The sequence below is a fragment of the Cryptomeria japonica genome, chromosome 4 (genome assembly GCF_030272615.1).
Source record: "Cryptomeria japonica chromosome 4, Sugi_1.0, whole genome shotgun sequence".
In the NCBI taxonomy this organism is placed as follows: Eukaryota; Viridiplantae; Streptophyta; class Pinopsida; order Cupressales; family Cupressaceae; genus Cryptomeria; species Cryptomeria japonica.
The window spans coordinates 557,707,235-557,725,626 of NC_081408.1; the positions used below are offsets into that span (position 1 = coordinate 557,707,235).

The 18,392-nt window shown below is 36.8% G+C and overlaps 1 protein-coding gene across 1 annotated transcript in view; it reads left to right on the forward strand.

The window, feature by feature from the left end:
- The first annotated feature begins 1,268 nt into the window (after positions 1–1,268).
- LOC131875205 (uncharacterized) overlaps positions 1,269–18,392 on the forward strand; it is a 38,967-nt gene continuing 21,843 nt past the window's right edge. Inside the window, exon 1 of the mRNA XM_059219263.1 lies at positions 1,269–1,976. Coding sequence (XP_059075246.1) covers positions 1,269–1,976 — 708 coding nt within the window. The remainder of the gene's footprint in view (positions 1,977–18,392) is intronic.

Below are 18,392 nucleotides of genomic sequence, written 5' to 3' on the forward strand. Positions count from 1 at the left end.
TGAAATCCCACCGGTGATGAATCTCAACATATCCCCTAAACCTCTTTCATCCCCAGGTTTGTTGTCAAATGGAATCCCCCTCATGCCCTCTGCTACCCCCACCCCCTCATCCCTTCAAGCTTCCATTTCGGATGAAGTTATGTCTCATGTGGCTGAGGTTAAGCTTTTTACCTCAACCCCCCCTTTCTCCTCTGGTATGGAGGAAAGGCCTGCTCTACTAGGGAACTCCCTGATAATGTTCCCTCCTGTGAAACCTTCACCTCTGGAATCTCCTTAGGCAGGTAATGAAGAATGGATAACCCAGAAGAAGAAAGCTAAGGCCAAGAAAGCGGATGTGGGGGGTCCTGAAAATAAAGTTGGCAGACCCTCGGAAAGGGTCCTGAGACACAAAGTTATGGCTAGGGATATTGCAAAGGGCAGGAAACTGACCCTTGATGGAATCAATAGAAGTAAGAAATGAAGTTCCTCTCCTAGAACATAAGGGGTCTGAACAGCCCCCAGAAGTAGTTCACTATAAAACAACTCATTTTGGATATGAAAATTGATATTTGCCTTCTGTAGGAAGTCAAAATGTCCAACCAAACCTTTGCTAGCATTGCTGGTAAACTCTGGCCGGGGGCGGCCTTCTTGTATATTGATGCGTTGGGGGTGTATGGGGGTATCACCACCCTCTCGGACCCCATTAATATTAAAGGTAAGTTTCTCGCCAGCTCCTAGAAATTCCTAGTGGTTACTCTCCAACATGGTGAACACTATTGGAAGATGTTCAACATCTATGGCCCCAAATCCAAGATGGGAAGACGACTTGTATGGGAGGAAATTTCTGATCTCATATTGGCTAACTAGAAGGCCCAGTATATGCTTGCGGGAGACTTTAATTCTCCCCTCACCCCTTTGAGAAGTGTGGAGGTCTTGTAGATTTTACTGACAGTATGGGAGATCCAGCCAACTTCATAAATGTTTCTAGCCTTATGGATATTGACCTGCAGGGCACTCCTTTCACATGGTCAAACAATAGGAAAGGCAAACATCTAATTCAAGTCAGACTAGATAGATTCTCGGTTTCCACTAACTTGGACATTAGCCATAAATCCTTCTTAAAAACACTCCCAAGGACTGCTTCTGATCATAAGCCCCTTCTTTTCCATTGGAAGGATATACCCTACCAGGGTCCCCCCCCTTTTTGCTATGAGATTATGTGGGCTTCTCACCCTGACTTTAGAGATTTGGTTAGGAATTGGTTGGCTACCTTGATCCAAGGGACAACTATGTTCATAATTGTGGAGAAACTAAAGCTCATTAGCAAGGAAGTCAAAGGCTGGAATAGGACTACCTTCGGGGATATTTTCAAAAAAAAGAAGGGTCAGGGCTCCAGACTGGAACAACTTCAGAACATAATGGCTACTGGTAAACCCCCGAACCCTATCTTGATGGAGGAAGAGGACTGTCATAATAATTGGAAGGATATCCTCTTTGAGGAAGTGTACTGGAAGCAAAGATCCAGAATTCAGTGGCTGAAGGAAGGGGACATAAATTTCGCCTTCTTCCATAGATCAGCCTGCATTCACAAGAGAAGGAACCATATCAAAAGTATCAAGGATGATTCTGACCAGGAGATCACTAGAGATTCTCTAATTAGACAATGTGCTTCTGATTTTTTCACAAGGTTATACACGGGGGTTGGAGGAAGGGATGCGCCTCTACAAGATAGCCTTGTGAGTAAGCTTCCGACTGTCGTTGAGGAGGAGGATAACTATCAACTAACTGCCCCTATCTTTGCAGAAGAAGTCCGCCTAGCTATCTTTGCTATGGGGGCTTATAAGGCCCTAGATCCGGATGGTTTCCCCTCAGTGTTCTTTCAGGATTACTGGGACATTGTTAGCTATGATGTCACCAAAGATGTGCATGATATCTTTAAGACTGGGAAATTGCTGAAGAAAATCAACAACACTTACATTGTTCTTGTCCCTAAGACTGTAAATCCCAGTTGCATGCAAGATTTCTACCCCATAAGTCTATGCAATACTATATACAAGATAATCTCCAAGGTCCTTGTGAACAAAATTAAACCCCTCTTGGTGAAATTTATCAGCCAATCCCAGAAAGGCTTTGTTCTAGGTCGCCAAATTCTGGATGTTGCCATTGCCACTCATGAAATAATCCACTCCATGGATAGGAGCAGAATACTAGGTATGGCTTTCAAACTGGATATCTTAAAAGCATATGACAAAGTTAATTGGGATTTTCTCTTCAAGACTCTCTTAAAGCTAGGGTTCAACCAAAAGGTGGTGGATATGATTGGGATAAGTGTTACCATGGTCCAGTTCTCTATTTTGATTAATGTGACTCCTAGGGGTTTCTTCAAAGAGGAAAAAGGTATCCGGTAAGGTGACCCTCTGTCCCCTTACCTCTTTATCATTATTGTTGAAGTCTTGAGCAGAAATGTGGTAGACCTGGTTACCAATGGAATACTTCAAGGATTCAAAGCTGCTTCCATGCTCCCCCCCTCTAATATCCAACAATTTGTGGATGACATTTTTCTTTTGGGCAAGTCCTCTATCATGGAGGCTAAATAGTGAAGGCCTCAGGTCAATGTACTAATTATGAGAAGACTAACCTCTTCTTCTTTAACACTCCTAATGACCTCCAACTCAGAATTCTCTATATCCTTAGGTGCAAATCTACGGCTCTCCCGGGGACTTACCTTGGTCTCCCTCTTATGGTTAAGGAAGTCACTCCCTCTTTTTGGAACACTATCCTTGAACGGATGCAAAAGAAACTTACACGATGGAAACAAAAGTTCCTTAGTAGTGCGGGGAAGCTCCAACTCCTTGCAGCTTCCCTACAGGGAATTCCTATGTATTTCTTGTCCATGTTTAAAATATCAGGTGCCATGGGGGAAAAACTTGAGAAAATCCAAAGAACCTTCTTATGGACGGGCCTAGAGGAGAAAAAGCGCATTGCTTTGGTCAATTGGGATAGCGTGTGCTTACCCAAATCTATGGGAGGCTTGGGTATAAGAAAGATAAATGCCCTGAATAAGGTGCTAACAACAAAAATTGGTTGGACCCTGGCTAAAGGTGAGGCGGATTGGTGTAGCATTATTAGAGCAAAGTACCTCAACCGAGAGCAATTATATTACAATTTGAGTGCGATCGACCTCCCCCAAGGCTCCAAGTTATGGAATAACATCCTAAAAAGAAGATTGGTTGTTAGAGAAGGATTGAAATGGCAACTTGGAAATGACAGGAAGGTGAGATTCTGGGAAGATGTTTGGGCAGAGGACAGGCCCTTGGCTAACACTCATTTCCACCAACTTATGCACCACCTAAAGTGACTCTTAGGGGATTACATAGTTGATTATATGGAACCTGGAAGGGGAGGATGGAAGAACATTGTCCAGGTCTTCAGCAACAGGCCTAACCTGGTTCCCATTTCTCAAGACCTTCAGAGCATTATGTTGGAAACTAGAATCCCTCTGGCCTCTCATGAAGACAAATTTATCTGGAAAGAGACCCAATCAGGTACTTTCTCGGTCAAATATGCTAACAGACAGCTCCTGAGACCCCCTACGGATGTTGAGTGCTGGAAGAAAATATGGAACCCTTAGTTAATCCCTAAAATTAATTTCTTCTGGTGGTTTCTAATGCATGGTAAAACCCCCACTTTGGATAACTTGAAAAAGAGGGGTTCCATCTCCCCAACAGATGCAGCCTATGTAAAGCTAACGAGGAAACTATTGACCACCTGTTTGTCCTCTACCCCTTTGCTGAACATCTGTGGATTAACACTCTCCAGAAATGTGGTCTCTATTGGGTCTTCCAGAATGACATTAAATAGTTTGTTTTTGGATGGAATCCCCCCTCCCATCACCCCCTCATCATTCAATTATGGAGACAAATACCGCCGCAAATTTGTTGGGCCTTATGGAGAGAAAGAAATAACACAATATTTAGAGATACTGAAACTCCTCCTGATAGTGTTGCCCACATTTGCTTTAAGATGATCTCTGAAAATATTGTGGTGACAAAATGGAAAACCCCTCATATTCCCCCTAACTGGATGGAGAAGAAAATTGTTGAAAGATGGAAGCTCCCCCCGGTTTTGAAATCTTCAACAACAGTGCCAATAACAAAAGGAAGATGACCAAATGGTCAACCCCAAATTTACATTGGTATAAGCTGAACTTTGATGGTGCAGCCCAAAATACTTGTCAAGCAGGGGGTGGAATCATCCGTGACCATTTGGGGAACACTGTGGCATCCTACGCGGACAACTTAAAGAACAATACTGTCACCCAAGCGGAGGGAATGGCCCTCCTATAGGAGCTGAAATTTGCTAACTCCATCAGAATTAAATAGCTGGAAATTTAAGGAGACTCTCAGATTATTGTGGAAGCGGTGAAAGGGAGATCTAATGCTAGTTGGAGAGTGGAGCCCATTTTGAGGGATGTCAGGAGTCTTCTGGCCAACTTGGATGGCTTCACCATCTGGCATATCTTTAGAGAGGGAAACGAAGCTGCCGATTCTATGGCGGTGATGGGAAGGCTACAAAATGGCTTACGATGTCGGAGGGACCCTAGCCTGCTGTCGCTCACCACCAAGGGGATCTTGGAGAGGGAAAAAGCCTTTGTCCAAGATGGAACCGTTTTATCCGCCCAAAGATGAAGGAAACCAACTTTCAAATTTTAAGTTGGGATGGGAATCCCGGCCATTATGAGCATGGATGACCATGTATCCAAGGCAGGCTTAGTCACAACTCTCACAAGGGATGGATTTATGATGACAGTATAGATATCGGGAATGATTATTCCCTAATTATTACCCAAACGAAGCCAATTGGCGACGATAAAGGTGAAGGAAGGGAAAGGTCAAATCACACAGGCTCGAGTGAAGGTCCACACATTCCTAATAGATTTCCTAATTTTGATATCTACTCGGACATAAGAGATAATAATCATCCTGATTATTACGTCCTCTTATCTCGTGTTCAGCACAGATTTAATATCAACTCTGCCTTAATTCTGCTTCGGCTCTGTATTTTTGCTGGAAGAACTCACATTCACTTTGTTAAGCTAGAGGAACCAAGAATGGGGGGGGACAGGCTTAGACTAGAACCTGATAAAGTGGATGATTTCAGAGCAAAACTGATGGCGTGGTTCATCTGTTCGGAGGGTGGCATTGATAAGTTCATGGAAAGTATGAAGGGTAATGATGAGAGACTCTCCGAACAATTTGTGACTTCCTGGGAAGACAGAAGAGTGACCATGGGAGGAATCTCATTTGAAATCAATGAAGAGTTCATAGCCTAGGCGATGAGTCTTTCTATGGCAGGAAGAAAATGGAAAAATCAGAGTTGTATTGCGGATACCACCAGCTTGAACCAGTTCTTCCGCGAGGGCGAAAACCCTATTAAGAGGGCTGGCGAATTCAACAGGGAGGAGCTCCCTCCCTCGTGGGATGAGGTTTGTTATGTTGTGATGAAGTATTTCACACTGGAGGGAAGGTATGGTATCTTCTATTACTACCATTTCCCTTTCCTTAACCATTTGAGAAACAAATACTTTATTTCTATTCTGTTTTTCTTGCTGCATTCTTTGGACGCTAATGTTAAGGACATTGCTAAAGCTAAGAAAAAAGGGAAGGATTTCCCAATCCTCTACCAAGGCCCGATTCTTCACCTGTACAACTTCCACCTTGTCCTCTACCCGCCCCACTCCATATTCATCCAAAATGTGACTAATACTAGCCCTTCGACCCACCCTTCTGCTAAAAATGACACTAGCCCCCCTCGGCTCCCGAAAATTGGCTCTTGCAGCAAGAAAACTAAAAAACACTCCCTTGAGGAGGTCATAACTCCTAAGAAAGTTAGAATCCAGGAGATCGATTCTGACATGGATATTATTGATGAGGCCAATACCCCCCGCCGCTCTAGCGGCTTGCCTCTAAACCCTTGGAAAAATCCCTGAGAGACCCCTCTTCTTTGCATGACACTGATAATTCTATCCCAACTGGTAATGTGGTATCGCTCCACCATAACCTGACCCCTCACTCTGTCAGCTCCACCCAGGCTTCTGAAAGCCCCACCTCTTCGAAGAGTCCGGAGCCTGCAAATTTTCCCTCCCTGACTTTCAGATTGGATAAAATGATGGTTGTCAAGGAGGCGAGTAGCATAAAAGAGGAGGAGGAAAACAACCTGGCGGAGATCAAGAAAAAATGGAGGCCCTTTTGGTTAATGTGCAAGATATCACCAACAGACTAGAGACTACAGAGTCCAAAATGCATGATGTTTCTAAATTTGCATTGAATGTTATGCGTTGCTCAGCTACCACCCTGTGCCTCAAGCAGGAAAGTGCGTCCAAAGGTAAAGGCAAGGATGATGAGGACTGCAAGGCCCTGTTCAAATTTCTCACCAAGGAATGGGCAAGAAAGCTCCTCCCCAAGAGGAGCCATGGAAAAAAGAAGTAATGCTCTGAATGCGGAGGGATACTAGTTTTTTGTTTATGGTTAGTAGCCTTTGGGCGGATAGGTTTAGCATATGCTTTTGTTTAATTTTCCATGTTTATTGCCCTGCGTGGCAAATATCTAAAACTCTGCTTATTACTATAATTCTGATAAACTCTCGTAGAATGATAGTTGTTTTTGATAGAGGCAAAAGGTTGTAACTCTGTTGTTTATATGTAGTTAGTGGTCTTGCCATTGATCTTCTTAATGTTCCTATGGGTCAACCCCCTTGCATTTTGGCTGCTTTTTAATATCAAAAACTAATAAATTTTACCTTTATTATTGAAACTAGGTGAAAATATTTTGATGCTAGAATTAATTGATTATTAATTAATTGTGAAATAATAAATATTAATATAATGTAATAAATTTATTTATATTTTCTTTACTACTATGATCTGTCACATTCTCAAATAAATATTAAATTATAGAAGTATTCTAATTGAAAAAATTAAATAAATTAATTTTATATAATTAATTATATAATTCTTTTAATTAATCTCTTCTATTTGCAAATTGTTTGAAAAAAAAAATATTCAATTACTATTACAAAAAGGGATAGCATTATATTTCAATTAGGGTTAGATTTATAGCTTAGTGTTAGAATTTAAATAGGAGTAGGGTTCAATTAGGGTTAGGACTATGATTCAATTAATGTTTAATTAAGGTTATAAAATAAATTTTTGAGTTAGAGTTAAATTATGGTTATAGTTAAAACATGGTTAGAGTAAGGGTTAGGTATACAGTTAAATTGGAGTTAGGGTTAAGTATCAATTAGACATATAGGCAAAACTTTTGATTTAGTGTTAGGGTCAAATTATGGTTAGGATTCAAAGAGGTTTGGAATACAATTCAATTAAGATTAAAATTATAATTGAAATTAGAGACAAGACTTTTATTAGAGTTAAAATAGGGTTAGGATAAGGGTTAAGATTAGTGTTCCATTTATGTTACGAATTATTATGCATTAAAATTAGGATTCAATTAAATTTATAATTAATATTTAATTAGTATTATAGTTAGGGTTCAAATAAGATTACAACTTAATTAGGATTAGGATTCAATTAAAGTTAATGTTACAAAATTATTAATCTCTTCTATTTGATAATTGTTTGAAAAAAACATACTCAATTACTATTACAAATCTAAACAACAAGTACTAGCCACTACATGACACTTGTTTAATTTTAAAGTTTTAAAATATCCGTGAATATTAAAATAGCAATAAAGTAATTAGCAACTAAAAATAAATCTATTAAATTTACAATATGTTAATAGAACTTAGATTACTATTATGAATTTTTAATGATGAAAATTAAATATTTGAAAAGTGGTTATTCATAAATTGAATTTTAAAATTAATAAATATTTATAATACATTAATCATTAAAATCAATTATTATTATTTTTTAATTTATCAAGTTTACAATCTCAATAAATCTATTAAATTTAAAATATATTAAAAGTTTTCATTAAATCTTTTGTAAAGTTGATATATTGTAAATTAATATATTATCAATAAATCTATTACAAAATATGTATTTTGATATATTAAATTTATTGTAAATTTATAATATATTATAAACTTAGTGTATTGTAAAAATAAAATAATAATAATAATAATTACTTTTAATAATTAATTTATTAAAAAACCTTAAAATTATAATTATAATTGTAATTACATCTAAGACTAAGATTACAATTACAATAATTAGAAAACTAACAACGACAAGTACTAGCCACTATGTGGCACTTGTTTCAATATATACACAAGTACCACCAGTGAGTACTTGCCTTTATAATATTGTAATAAAAATATTTATTATAATTCTTAATTACTTTAATTTTGAATTATTATTGTATATGTGAAAAGTGATGATAAACTATTGTAAAACCATAAAGATCCAACCACAAACAATCTAAGTCCTACAATGAAACATTCATCAATACCAATAGAGATACCTAAGATCATGCAAATCAATAAAATAAAACAAGATATAGCATTCACATGTCTAGTAGGGTTTCAATCTTCATTGTCTTCCTATCTCCATTGATCTTGCTTGATATATTTGCTCTTAGATTTTATGTGTGCACAAGAGCTCAACAAAGAACATAAATGTGGTTGATAGCTTAATCGCTAAAAGGCTTGATTGCATAATTAGTGTGCTCATTAGTTGATTAGGATTGATAATGAAGAAGAGTATTTTCTTATATAGAAGACACTATAAGAAATGCAAGGATAAGAATAAGAGGTGTAAAAGATAAATGACCGGCTAGGATTAAAGGGTAGGTAGAAGAAATAATAAAATGATAAAGGGGGTAGGTAGTGTAGGAATTAAGAGATGAATGACATGTGTCATGGGTAGAAAAGGCTAATGAATTAATTAAATAAATAAAGATTTATTTAATTAATAGAGAAAGTGGGATCAATTAAATAAATAAAAGTATTTATTTAAATGAGGAAAGCCTTAGAAGAGGATTAATGAATTAATTAAATAAATAAAAATTTATTTAATTAATAAAAGACTTAGGATAAAATAATTAAATAAAAATATATATTTATTTAATTAGACAAGACAATTTTAGGTGTCTACATTTTGCCCCGCTTTGAGACGATGCAGCTTGTCGCGTTGGCTCAAAGAAGATAAGATTGTTGGCATTTGCATGAAGATTGCATTAATGATATGTTATGTTGTCATTGATGTCAATTGAACTGGTAATGATATTTATGATATTGCTAATATTTGTTGATATTGATATTGTCTTGTAACCGATAGGAAGAGCTTTGAGGAAGATGTTGTAAGCCGGTATGTTAGTTTGTGAGTTGAACCGGTAAAATGGTGTATAAGGTTAAACCCTTTCTATGCAATGTAACCGGTAAACCCTACCAGTTGTTTTTTATTAAACCCTAACCAATCAAGTTTGTTGGTTTAAGATCTAATAATGAGCAGTTATGATGACAACACGTGTGATCATTGTATGGGGATAAGTTCATATTATTTTGGCTCGTTTGTTCATTTGTTTGATTGTCCAAGGAATGAGAAAAGTGGATTGCATCTAATGCATAGTGTGTGATGAGTTACAAGTCCGATGAAGTGGTGATCATGGAGTGGTTGGAATTTTCTTGAAGAATGTGTATAGATTGCTATGAAAATCCAACGGTCACACTTGAAGCGATTTGTTTGTAATCTCTATGAGAAAATTAGGTTTTTGTTGTGTTACCGACCTAATTGATTTGTATTTAAGGTCGATGAAGTTGTTTGTAAAGTTGTTGGCAAAGTGTTTCCTGAAATCAGTTGAGTGTGTGGTTGCCTAATCGGAGAATGGATTTACAGTTTGAGTAAAGGCAGATTGAAGCTTAAAAGGATCTGATCAAGCAAATGTAGTGCTATTTAGACAGATCAAGAAAACCTGTTGTTTTCTAAAAATTACAACATAAGTGAAATCCCCTAACCGGGTAAGCTCTAACAAGCTTGGTTACTTCTTAAATCCTCTAACAAGGTGGTCCATTAGCTTGGATTCTCAAATCCTCTTCCAAGGTTAATCCTAACAGGGTATTTGCTTTTTATCAAGGCATTTTGTAAATCCCTTAACCGAGCGATTCCTAACAGGATCAATTCTTAACAGGACTTATTGTAAAAGAATTAATAGGCTTGGCTCCTAAAAGGGTGAACTTCATAAGAGTTCAAGTAGCTATCTTGTGAGTCTCATCTCACTGTGGTTTTTACCTATTTGGATTTTCCACATATAAACATTTGTGTCAAGTGGTGAATGTTTTTGTGGTTATGATCTTATTTTTTTATTTGATTGACTACTTAACTGTTCTGATAAGGCATGATAACTGGAAGCATTGAGAGATGGAATATATTGAATAATGATTAAGCATTTTGATGTTTATTGTTAAGTTGTTATAACAGTTAATCGAATGATGTTAAGTATTCTTATGAGTATTGATCTTGATAGTGAAAGTTTACTTTGTGAGTTTGAATTTGAGATTGGGAAGTTTGTATCAGTTTTTCAGTTTACTGATTCACCCCCCCTCTCAATAATCTATCAGATACTTATTCTTTCATCATACCATCAATTGGTATCAGAGCATCTTAGGTCCTCTTTAACCTAAAAGCCTAACAACTTGAGAAAAGATCTTGTAGATCATGGTGAAGAAGGAAGGTTCGAAGTTCAATAAAGATAACTATAGGACATGGAGCAACAAAATGAAGATTTACATTAAGAGTCTAGGAAGTCAGTATTGGGATCATATAGAAACTAAGTATATTGTACCTACTGGAACTCTGACTGATGATCAAAAGAAAGAACAACAAGAAAATCATCAAGCATTGGAGGCTATTATCAGTTCCTTGTCTGATGTTGAATATGTAGATGTTCATGGTCTTGAAACTGCATATGAAGTATGGAAAAAACTTGAAGAGATTTATAGCGGTGATGAACATGTTAAGATCTAAAGAGGAGAGTCTAAGAGGAAAGTTTGATGAAATGAGGATGTCTGAAGGTGAGAATATCCAGCAATATGGTCAAAGGATAAAAGAGATAGTTGGTGAAATAAAGAGTGCAGGAGGGAAAGTGGAAGATGCCATAGTGATTAGTAAGGTATTAAGAACCCTGCCACCGGTCTATGCTATCCGAGTTGCAGCTATTCAGGAGCTGAAGTCTATTGACAAAACTAAGGTAACTCTTGACTCTATCATTGGCAAACTTACTGCTTTTGAATTAAACAGTTATGATGGTAGTGTACAGAAATCAGAATCTGCATTCAGAGATTTTGTCTCTAACCCATCTATGAGAAAAAGTAGAGATACTTGTCATGGTTATGAATCTAGATCCAGCAGAGATGCTGATGATGAAGGAAGCTTAGTGGAGTTTGAAGCATTGTTGGCAAAATGACTTCCTAGAGGCACTGGTAAATATAGAGGTAAACTACCTTTAAAATCTTTTGCATGCAACAAGATTGGTCATATAACAACTAACTGCCCTAATTGTGAAAATGAATACAAGAGAGACAAACTCAAGAAGTATAAGGGAAAAGGAAAGAGAGATTGTATTATAGAGGTTGATAGTGGTATTACTGATGAAGAATTTGATGATGATGCTAGTGAAGATATTGTGTTTGTAGCTATTAAGGAAGAGATATTAGATCAAAAGGCACTAGTGTCCAGGATGGATAACTCTGATGATTGGATCATTGATAGTGGTTATTCACATCACATGACCGGTGATCGGAGCAAATTTCTTTCCTTGAAGGAATTTGATGGCGGTGTTGTCAAATTTGACAATGACTCACCCTGTATGGTTAAAGGTAAGGGAGTTATTTCTCTTAATGGGAAGAAGGCTTAAAGCACAATCTTCTGAGTGTGGCACAACATAATGACACAGGATACCCACTAGAGTTTAGAAATGGTATGTGCAAAATCTTTGACAACAATGGTGAATTGATTGCAACCAGGAAACAAACTAGAGGTAATCTATTTCATCTTAATCCTAAAGTTAGCAACTGTTTGATTGCAAAGATAGATGATAGCTGGCTTTGGCATATGAGATTTTGTTATATAAAGTTTGATAATATTGTTAAAGTGAGCAATTCCAAGACAGTAAGTGGTCTACCTCAACTAGACAAACCAGTTAATGCTCTTTGTAAAGAATGTCAGTTAGGAAAGATGACTTCTTCAACTTTCAAGAGCAAGTCCTTCTCAGCAGAGCACTTGTTAGATTTGGTTCATACAGATCTATGTGGACCAATAAGAACAAGAAGCATTCAAGGTGATAGATATTTCTATGATCTTCACTGATGATTGTTCAAGGATGATGTGGGTCACATTCTTGAAAGATAAGAATGAAGCTTTTAGTAAATTCAAGGCATTCAGGACCTTAGCTGAGAAAGAGAGTGGCAAAAAGATAAAATGTTTGAGAACAGATCAAGGTGGTGAATTTACTTCTAAGGAATTCACAAAGTACTATGATGAGAATGGTATCAAGCGACAAATTTCTGCACCAAGGACACCACAACAAAATGGTATAGCAGAGAGGAACAACTAGCCAGTGGTTGAAGTTGCTAGGACAATGTTGATATAAGGAAGTGTAGCAAAATTTTTTTGGAAAGATGTTGTAAGTACAACTATCTACACAATGAATCGAGTTCTTATGAAAAGAGGTAAGGACAAGACTTCTTATGAATATTGGTATGGGAGATCACCTGATGTTAGCTATTTTAAGATATTTGTTAGCAAATGTTTTATTAAAAGAGGTGATTACATAAGCAAGTTTGAAGATAATAGTGATGAAGGCACTTTTCTTGGCTATTCCACCAAGAGTAAGGCCTACAAATGCTTCAACAACCAAACACAGAGAATTATTAAGAGTGTTGATGTTTGAGTAGATGAATGTCCTGAAGTCTTAGAAGGAACCAGTTCGGAGAAAAAGGATGAAGATCCTTGCATTTTTCTTTTGGAACCTGAAACTGTTAAATCAAAAACCGGTAAAGCAAATTCTGATGTACTTGTTCAACCAGAACAAATAAATTCAGAAGAAGATGATAATGAAGAAGCTGAACTTGAAGAGAATGATCATGTTATTCCTAGGTATGTAAGACTGGACCATAGTCCTGAGCAGATTATTAGGGATAAGGATGTTGGAGTACTAGCTAGAAGGAGAATAAGAGAGAACTCTTGCATGATCTCCACCATTGAACCTAGAAGTGCTAAGGAGGCATTTGGTGATGATTATTGGGTTAAAGCTATGGAGGAATTTGATCAAATTGAGAAGAACAACACTTGACCCTAGTACCCCGACCTATAAACAAGAATGTTTTAGGTACCAAATGGGCATTCAAAAACAAGTTAAATGAAGATGGTGTTGTATTTCACAACAAGGCAAGATTAGTTTGCAAGGGTTATGCTCAAGAAGAAGGAGAAGATTATGGCAAAAATTTTGCACCAGTAGCAAGACTGGAAGGTGTCATAACTTTACTTGCATTTGCAGCCCATAAAAAGTTCAAGGTATATCAGATGGATGTTAAGTCTGTATTTTTGAATGGGATATTGGAAGAAGAGGTATACATAGAGCAACCATATGGTTATGCATTGACTAATGAGAAAGACATGGTATGCAGATTGCATGAATTTTTGTATGGATTAAAGCAAGCACCCAGAGCATGGTATGAATGACTACATACACATCTGATGAAGATAGGATTTACAAGAACCAATGATGATAATAATATTTATCTCAAGTCTGAAGGTGATGAAATACTGGTCAGTGAAGTATTTGTTCATGATATTATTTTTGGAGGTAATGATTTCATGAGAAACAATTTTGCAGATGAAATGAAAAATGAGTTTGAAATGTCTTTAGTAGGGGAAATAAAAAATTTCATAGGCTTGCAGATACAAATGAAGAATGGTATTTTCATTACTCAATCTAAGTATGTGAAAGAGGTTTTGAAGACTTTTGGCATGAGTGATTGTAAACTAGTTGGACCACCAATGGTTACAGGTTGTAAGTTATCTAAGGAAGATGAATCTAAGTTTGTTGATGAAAAGGAATACAGGTCAATGATTGGCAAATTATACTATGTTGTTCACAGCAAACTAGATATTGCCCATGCGGTTGGTATAGTTGCTAGATTTCAGAAGAATCCAAAGGAAACACACTTGATAGCAACCAAGAGAATTTTTAGGTATCTGTTATGGTATTCATATGGAGGAAACTTTGATTTGAAGGCATATATAGATGCTAATTGGGCAGGAAATGTTGATGACCGGAAAATTACTACCGGTAGAACATTCTTTCTAGGAGGAAGGCTAGTTTCATGGAGTAGTAAGAAGCAGAGTTGTACTTCACAATCTACTGATGAAGCTGAGTATGTTGTAGCTTATATGAATTGCACACAGGCTATTTGGATGAGGCACATTTTGGAAGGTTTTAAGATGAAGATCTCATAACCTATAAATATTTTATGTGATAATACAAGTGCCATTAATATTTCTAAGAATCCTATTTTGCACGCTCACACCAAGCACATTGAATTGAAGTATCACTTCTTGAGGGAAAAATTTCAAAGTAAAGATGTTATCTTAGAGTTTCTACCAAGGAGCAGCTTGCAGATATTTTACCAAACCTCTGCCTAAGACCACTTTTAAGTATCTTAGAAGTCATTTGGGGGTTGTCCCTCTTCATGAAGTTAGTTGAGAACGATGTTGATTGCATCAATCCCTAAATCACTTGCAAAATTTTACATGGATTGATGAAGAAGTGGATGTATTCCATAAGGGGAGCATCAAGTTGTAGTATGTTGTTGATGCACAGTGAAATTTTGATATTACATGTTTTACTTTCAATTTGGCATTGTTTCCAAAGGGGGAGAAGAATTATGTTACTGGCAAAGGGAAACCAGCGAGAGGCTGAAGATAGACAAAGCATGGTGAATACTTGGTAATGTAAACCAGGATTCCTATTCACCATTCATAGCATCAATTAGAGGCATTGATATTTGTATTGCCATCAATTCCAAAGGGAGAGATTGTTGGCATTTGCATGATGATTGCATTAATGATATGATATGTTGTCATTGATGTCAATTGAACTGGTAATGGTATTTATGATATTGCTGATATTTGTTGTTATTGACATTGTCTTGTAACCGGTAGGAAGAGCTTTGAGGAAGATGTTGTAAACTAGTATGTTAGTTTGTGAGTTGAACCGGTAAACCAGTATATAAGGTTAAACCCTTTCTATGCAATGCAACCGGTAAACCCTACCAGTTGTTTTTTGTTAAACCCTAACCAATCAAGTTTGTTGGTTTAAGATCTAATGATGAGCAGTAATGATGGCGACATGTGTGATCATTGTATGAGGATAAGTTCAGATTGCATTGGCGCATTTGTTCATTTGTTTTATTGTCTAGGGAATGAGAAAAGTGAATTGCATGTAATGCATATTGCGTGATGAGTTACAAGTCCTTTGAAGAAGTGATCATGGAGTGGTTTGAATTTTCTTGAAGAATGTGTATAGATTGCTATGTAAATCCAACGGTCACACTTGAACCAATTTGTTTGTAATATCTATGAGAGAATTAGGTTTTTGTTGTGTTACCGACCTAATTGATTTGTATTTAAGGTCGATGAAGTTGTTTGTAAAGTTGTTGGCAAAGTGTTGGTTGAAATCAGTTGAGTGTGTGGTTGCCTAAATGGAGAATGGATTTGCAGTTTGAGTAAAGGTAGATTGAAGCTTAAAAGGATTTGATCAAGCAAATGTAGTGTTATTCAAATAGATCAAGAAAACCTATGGTTTTCTAACAATTACAGCAAAAGTGAAATCCCCTAACTGGGTAAGCTCTAACAAGCTTGGTTACTTCTTAAATCCTCTAACAAGGTGGTCCATTAGCTTGGATTCTCAAATCCTCTACCGAGGTTACTCCTAATAGGGTATTTTCTTTTTATCAAGGCATTTTGTAAATCCTGTAACCGGGTGATTCCTAACAGGATCAGTTCTTAACAGGACTTATTGTAAAAGTTTTAACAGGCGTGGCTCCTAATAGGGTGAACTTCAGAAGAGTTCAGATAGCTATCTTGTGAGTCTCATCTCACCATGGTTTTTACCTATTTGGGTTTTCCACGTATAATCATTTGTGTCAAGTGGTGAATGTTGTTGTGGTTATGATCTTATTTGTTGATTTGATTAACTACTTAACTATTCTGATAAGGAATGATAACTGGAAGCATTGAGAGATGGAATATATTGATATATGATTAAGAATTTTGATGTTTACAAGATTGAAGTTGTTTACTGTTAAGTTGTTATAATATTTAACTAGTTGATGTTGAGTATTCTTATGAGTATTGATCTTGATAGTGTAAGTTTACTTTGTGAGTTTGAATTTGAGATTGGGAAGTTTGTATTAGTTTTTCAGTTTACTGATTCATGCCCCCCCCCACTCTAAGTAATCTACCAGATACTTATTCTTTCATCATACCATCAAAGATAAGATGATACACAATTACCCCATGATGGGAATGATATGCCCCCTCAAGAGATTGGATGAAAATGTTTGAAAAGATTGAAAACAATCTCTTGATAAGAAAGAAACGCTAAAAAGGACTGACAAAATAGGATGATAAGGTCACACAGGAAAAAGACTGACTCAAGAGGAATCAACAAAATCGTGTCTATGTCTTAAAAGGCCAAAATTGATAGTTTTGTGATGAACATACGCTATCAATTGTATAAGATGCTGAGATGATTCGCTCAACTGGTGCCCTGAGGAAGACAACTGAAATTAAGGCTAGAACTGACAATTATGTGATAAACATACGTTGCCATTTAGATAAGTTGCTGAGAGGATTCACTCAACAGGTGCCCTAAACAGGTAGTTTTGCGAAGTTGAGTGTAGGATAAGTCATCAAATTGATAAAATCCGGTGAATACTCTAGCAAGATAGGATATAGTGCAATGTGATAAACATATACACTAAGATGCAGTGCCATGTGATAGACATAAGCACTAGGATAGAGCTTGATGAGCAGTACCATGTGATGGGCATAGATACCTCTAGGATAGGATAGGATAAGATAAGTAACACTATGTGATGAACATGAGTACGACTAGGATTGACACGATCGATTTGATTGGATGCAAGAGTACTTACCCCAGATTGAGTCTAGAGAGAGATTCCCTGTGACACAATAGTTACGAACAAATTTGACTGTTGAGGACCACGTCATGATCAAGGCGATGGGATTGAGATACATTATGTATATGCCTGTGATTTGGGCAAACACAAGATTGTTAACTGCTTTGGTGAAAAGATGGTCCCACAGGGTCTACAGGAGGGGACAAACAAGATGATCTAGGGGCTGGTCCTTCCGGAGCTTAGATTCCTTCGAGGCATACTAGCTCTAAGGTAGGGTCTTCATCATAGCTCTCTTGGATCCCATTTTGTATCAAATTTTTTATGATGATGTAGACACCTTTGGGTAATTTTGTAGCCATATGAGATTTTGACATCATTGTATCATGACACTTTATTATTTTGATATATATGAGATGAGATGATCCATCCTTGCGGAAGCTATATGCATGTGTTATATGTGTTTATGTTTCTATATGCTTTATGGTGATTTTATGATGCTTATGATATGGATGCAAATATGTACATGATGAAATGCAATATATTTGTCTTCTTTTTCTAGGTTTATATGCAGATGCAAACACTCACCAATGATATATGCAAGATGTGATGCGATTGTGATATCTATATGTATGTATGAAATGAGATATGTGATCATGTGATGATGCAGGTAGACACCACATGAAATGCAAATATTTATGGCATGTCATTATAATCAGTCGTGTGATAGCGGGCTACATGGACTCAAGGAAGGACAATGGAGTTCAATCACGAAAGGGGGATGAAAGGTAGAAGATATGGAAGTGAAAGAGATTCTTGTTCTTTATCATCATTGATATTTATTATGGTAAATAGGTTATGAACATCGAGGTATAGGTTGGACCCAGAAAGTCATTGTACCCATTTGCATGGAGATCAAACAGTCGCAAACAAGGAATTCCCCAATTCACACTAGACTCACAGTGTCCTTATATCCTTGGACAAGTCATTGCATTACTAAGAGACAATCCACAGATAATAAAACAATAGGTGAACATATCCCATCCTCACCTTTCTAGTCAAATACATCTTGGAGATATAATCTCTAGTCAGAGGCATCCTGAAAAAGCTAAAAGAAATGTCACCAAAAGATAAAATCAAAAGAAAACCAAGACTTGACACCAACACATAATAAAATCCTCAAGTTATTTGTGTTTCTTACCACATATGTTAACATGTTTGATTTGGTCACAATGTTGTCATCCTAATAA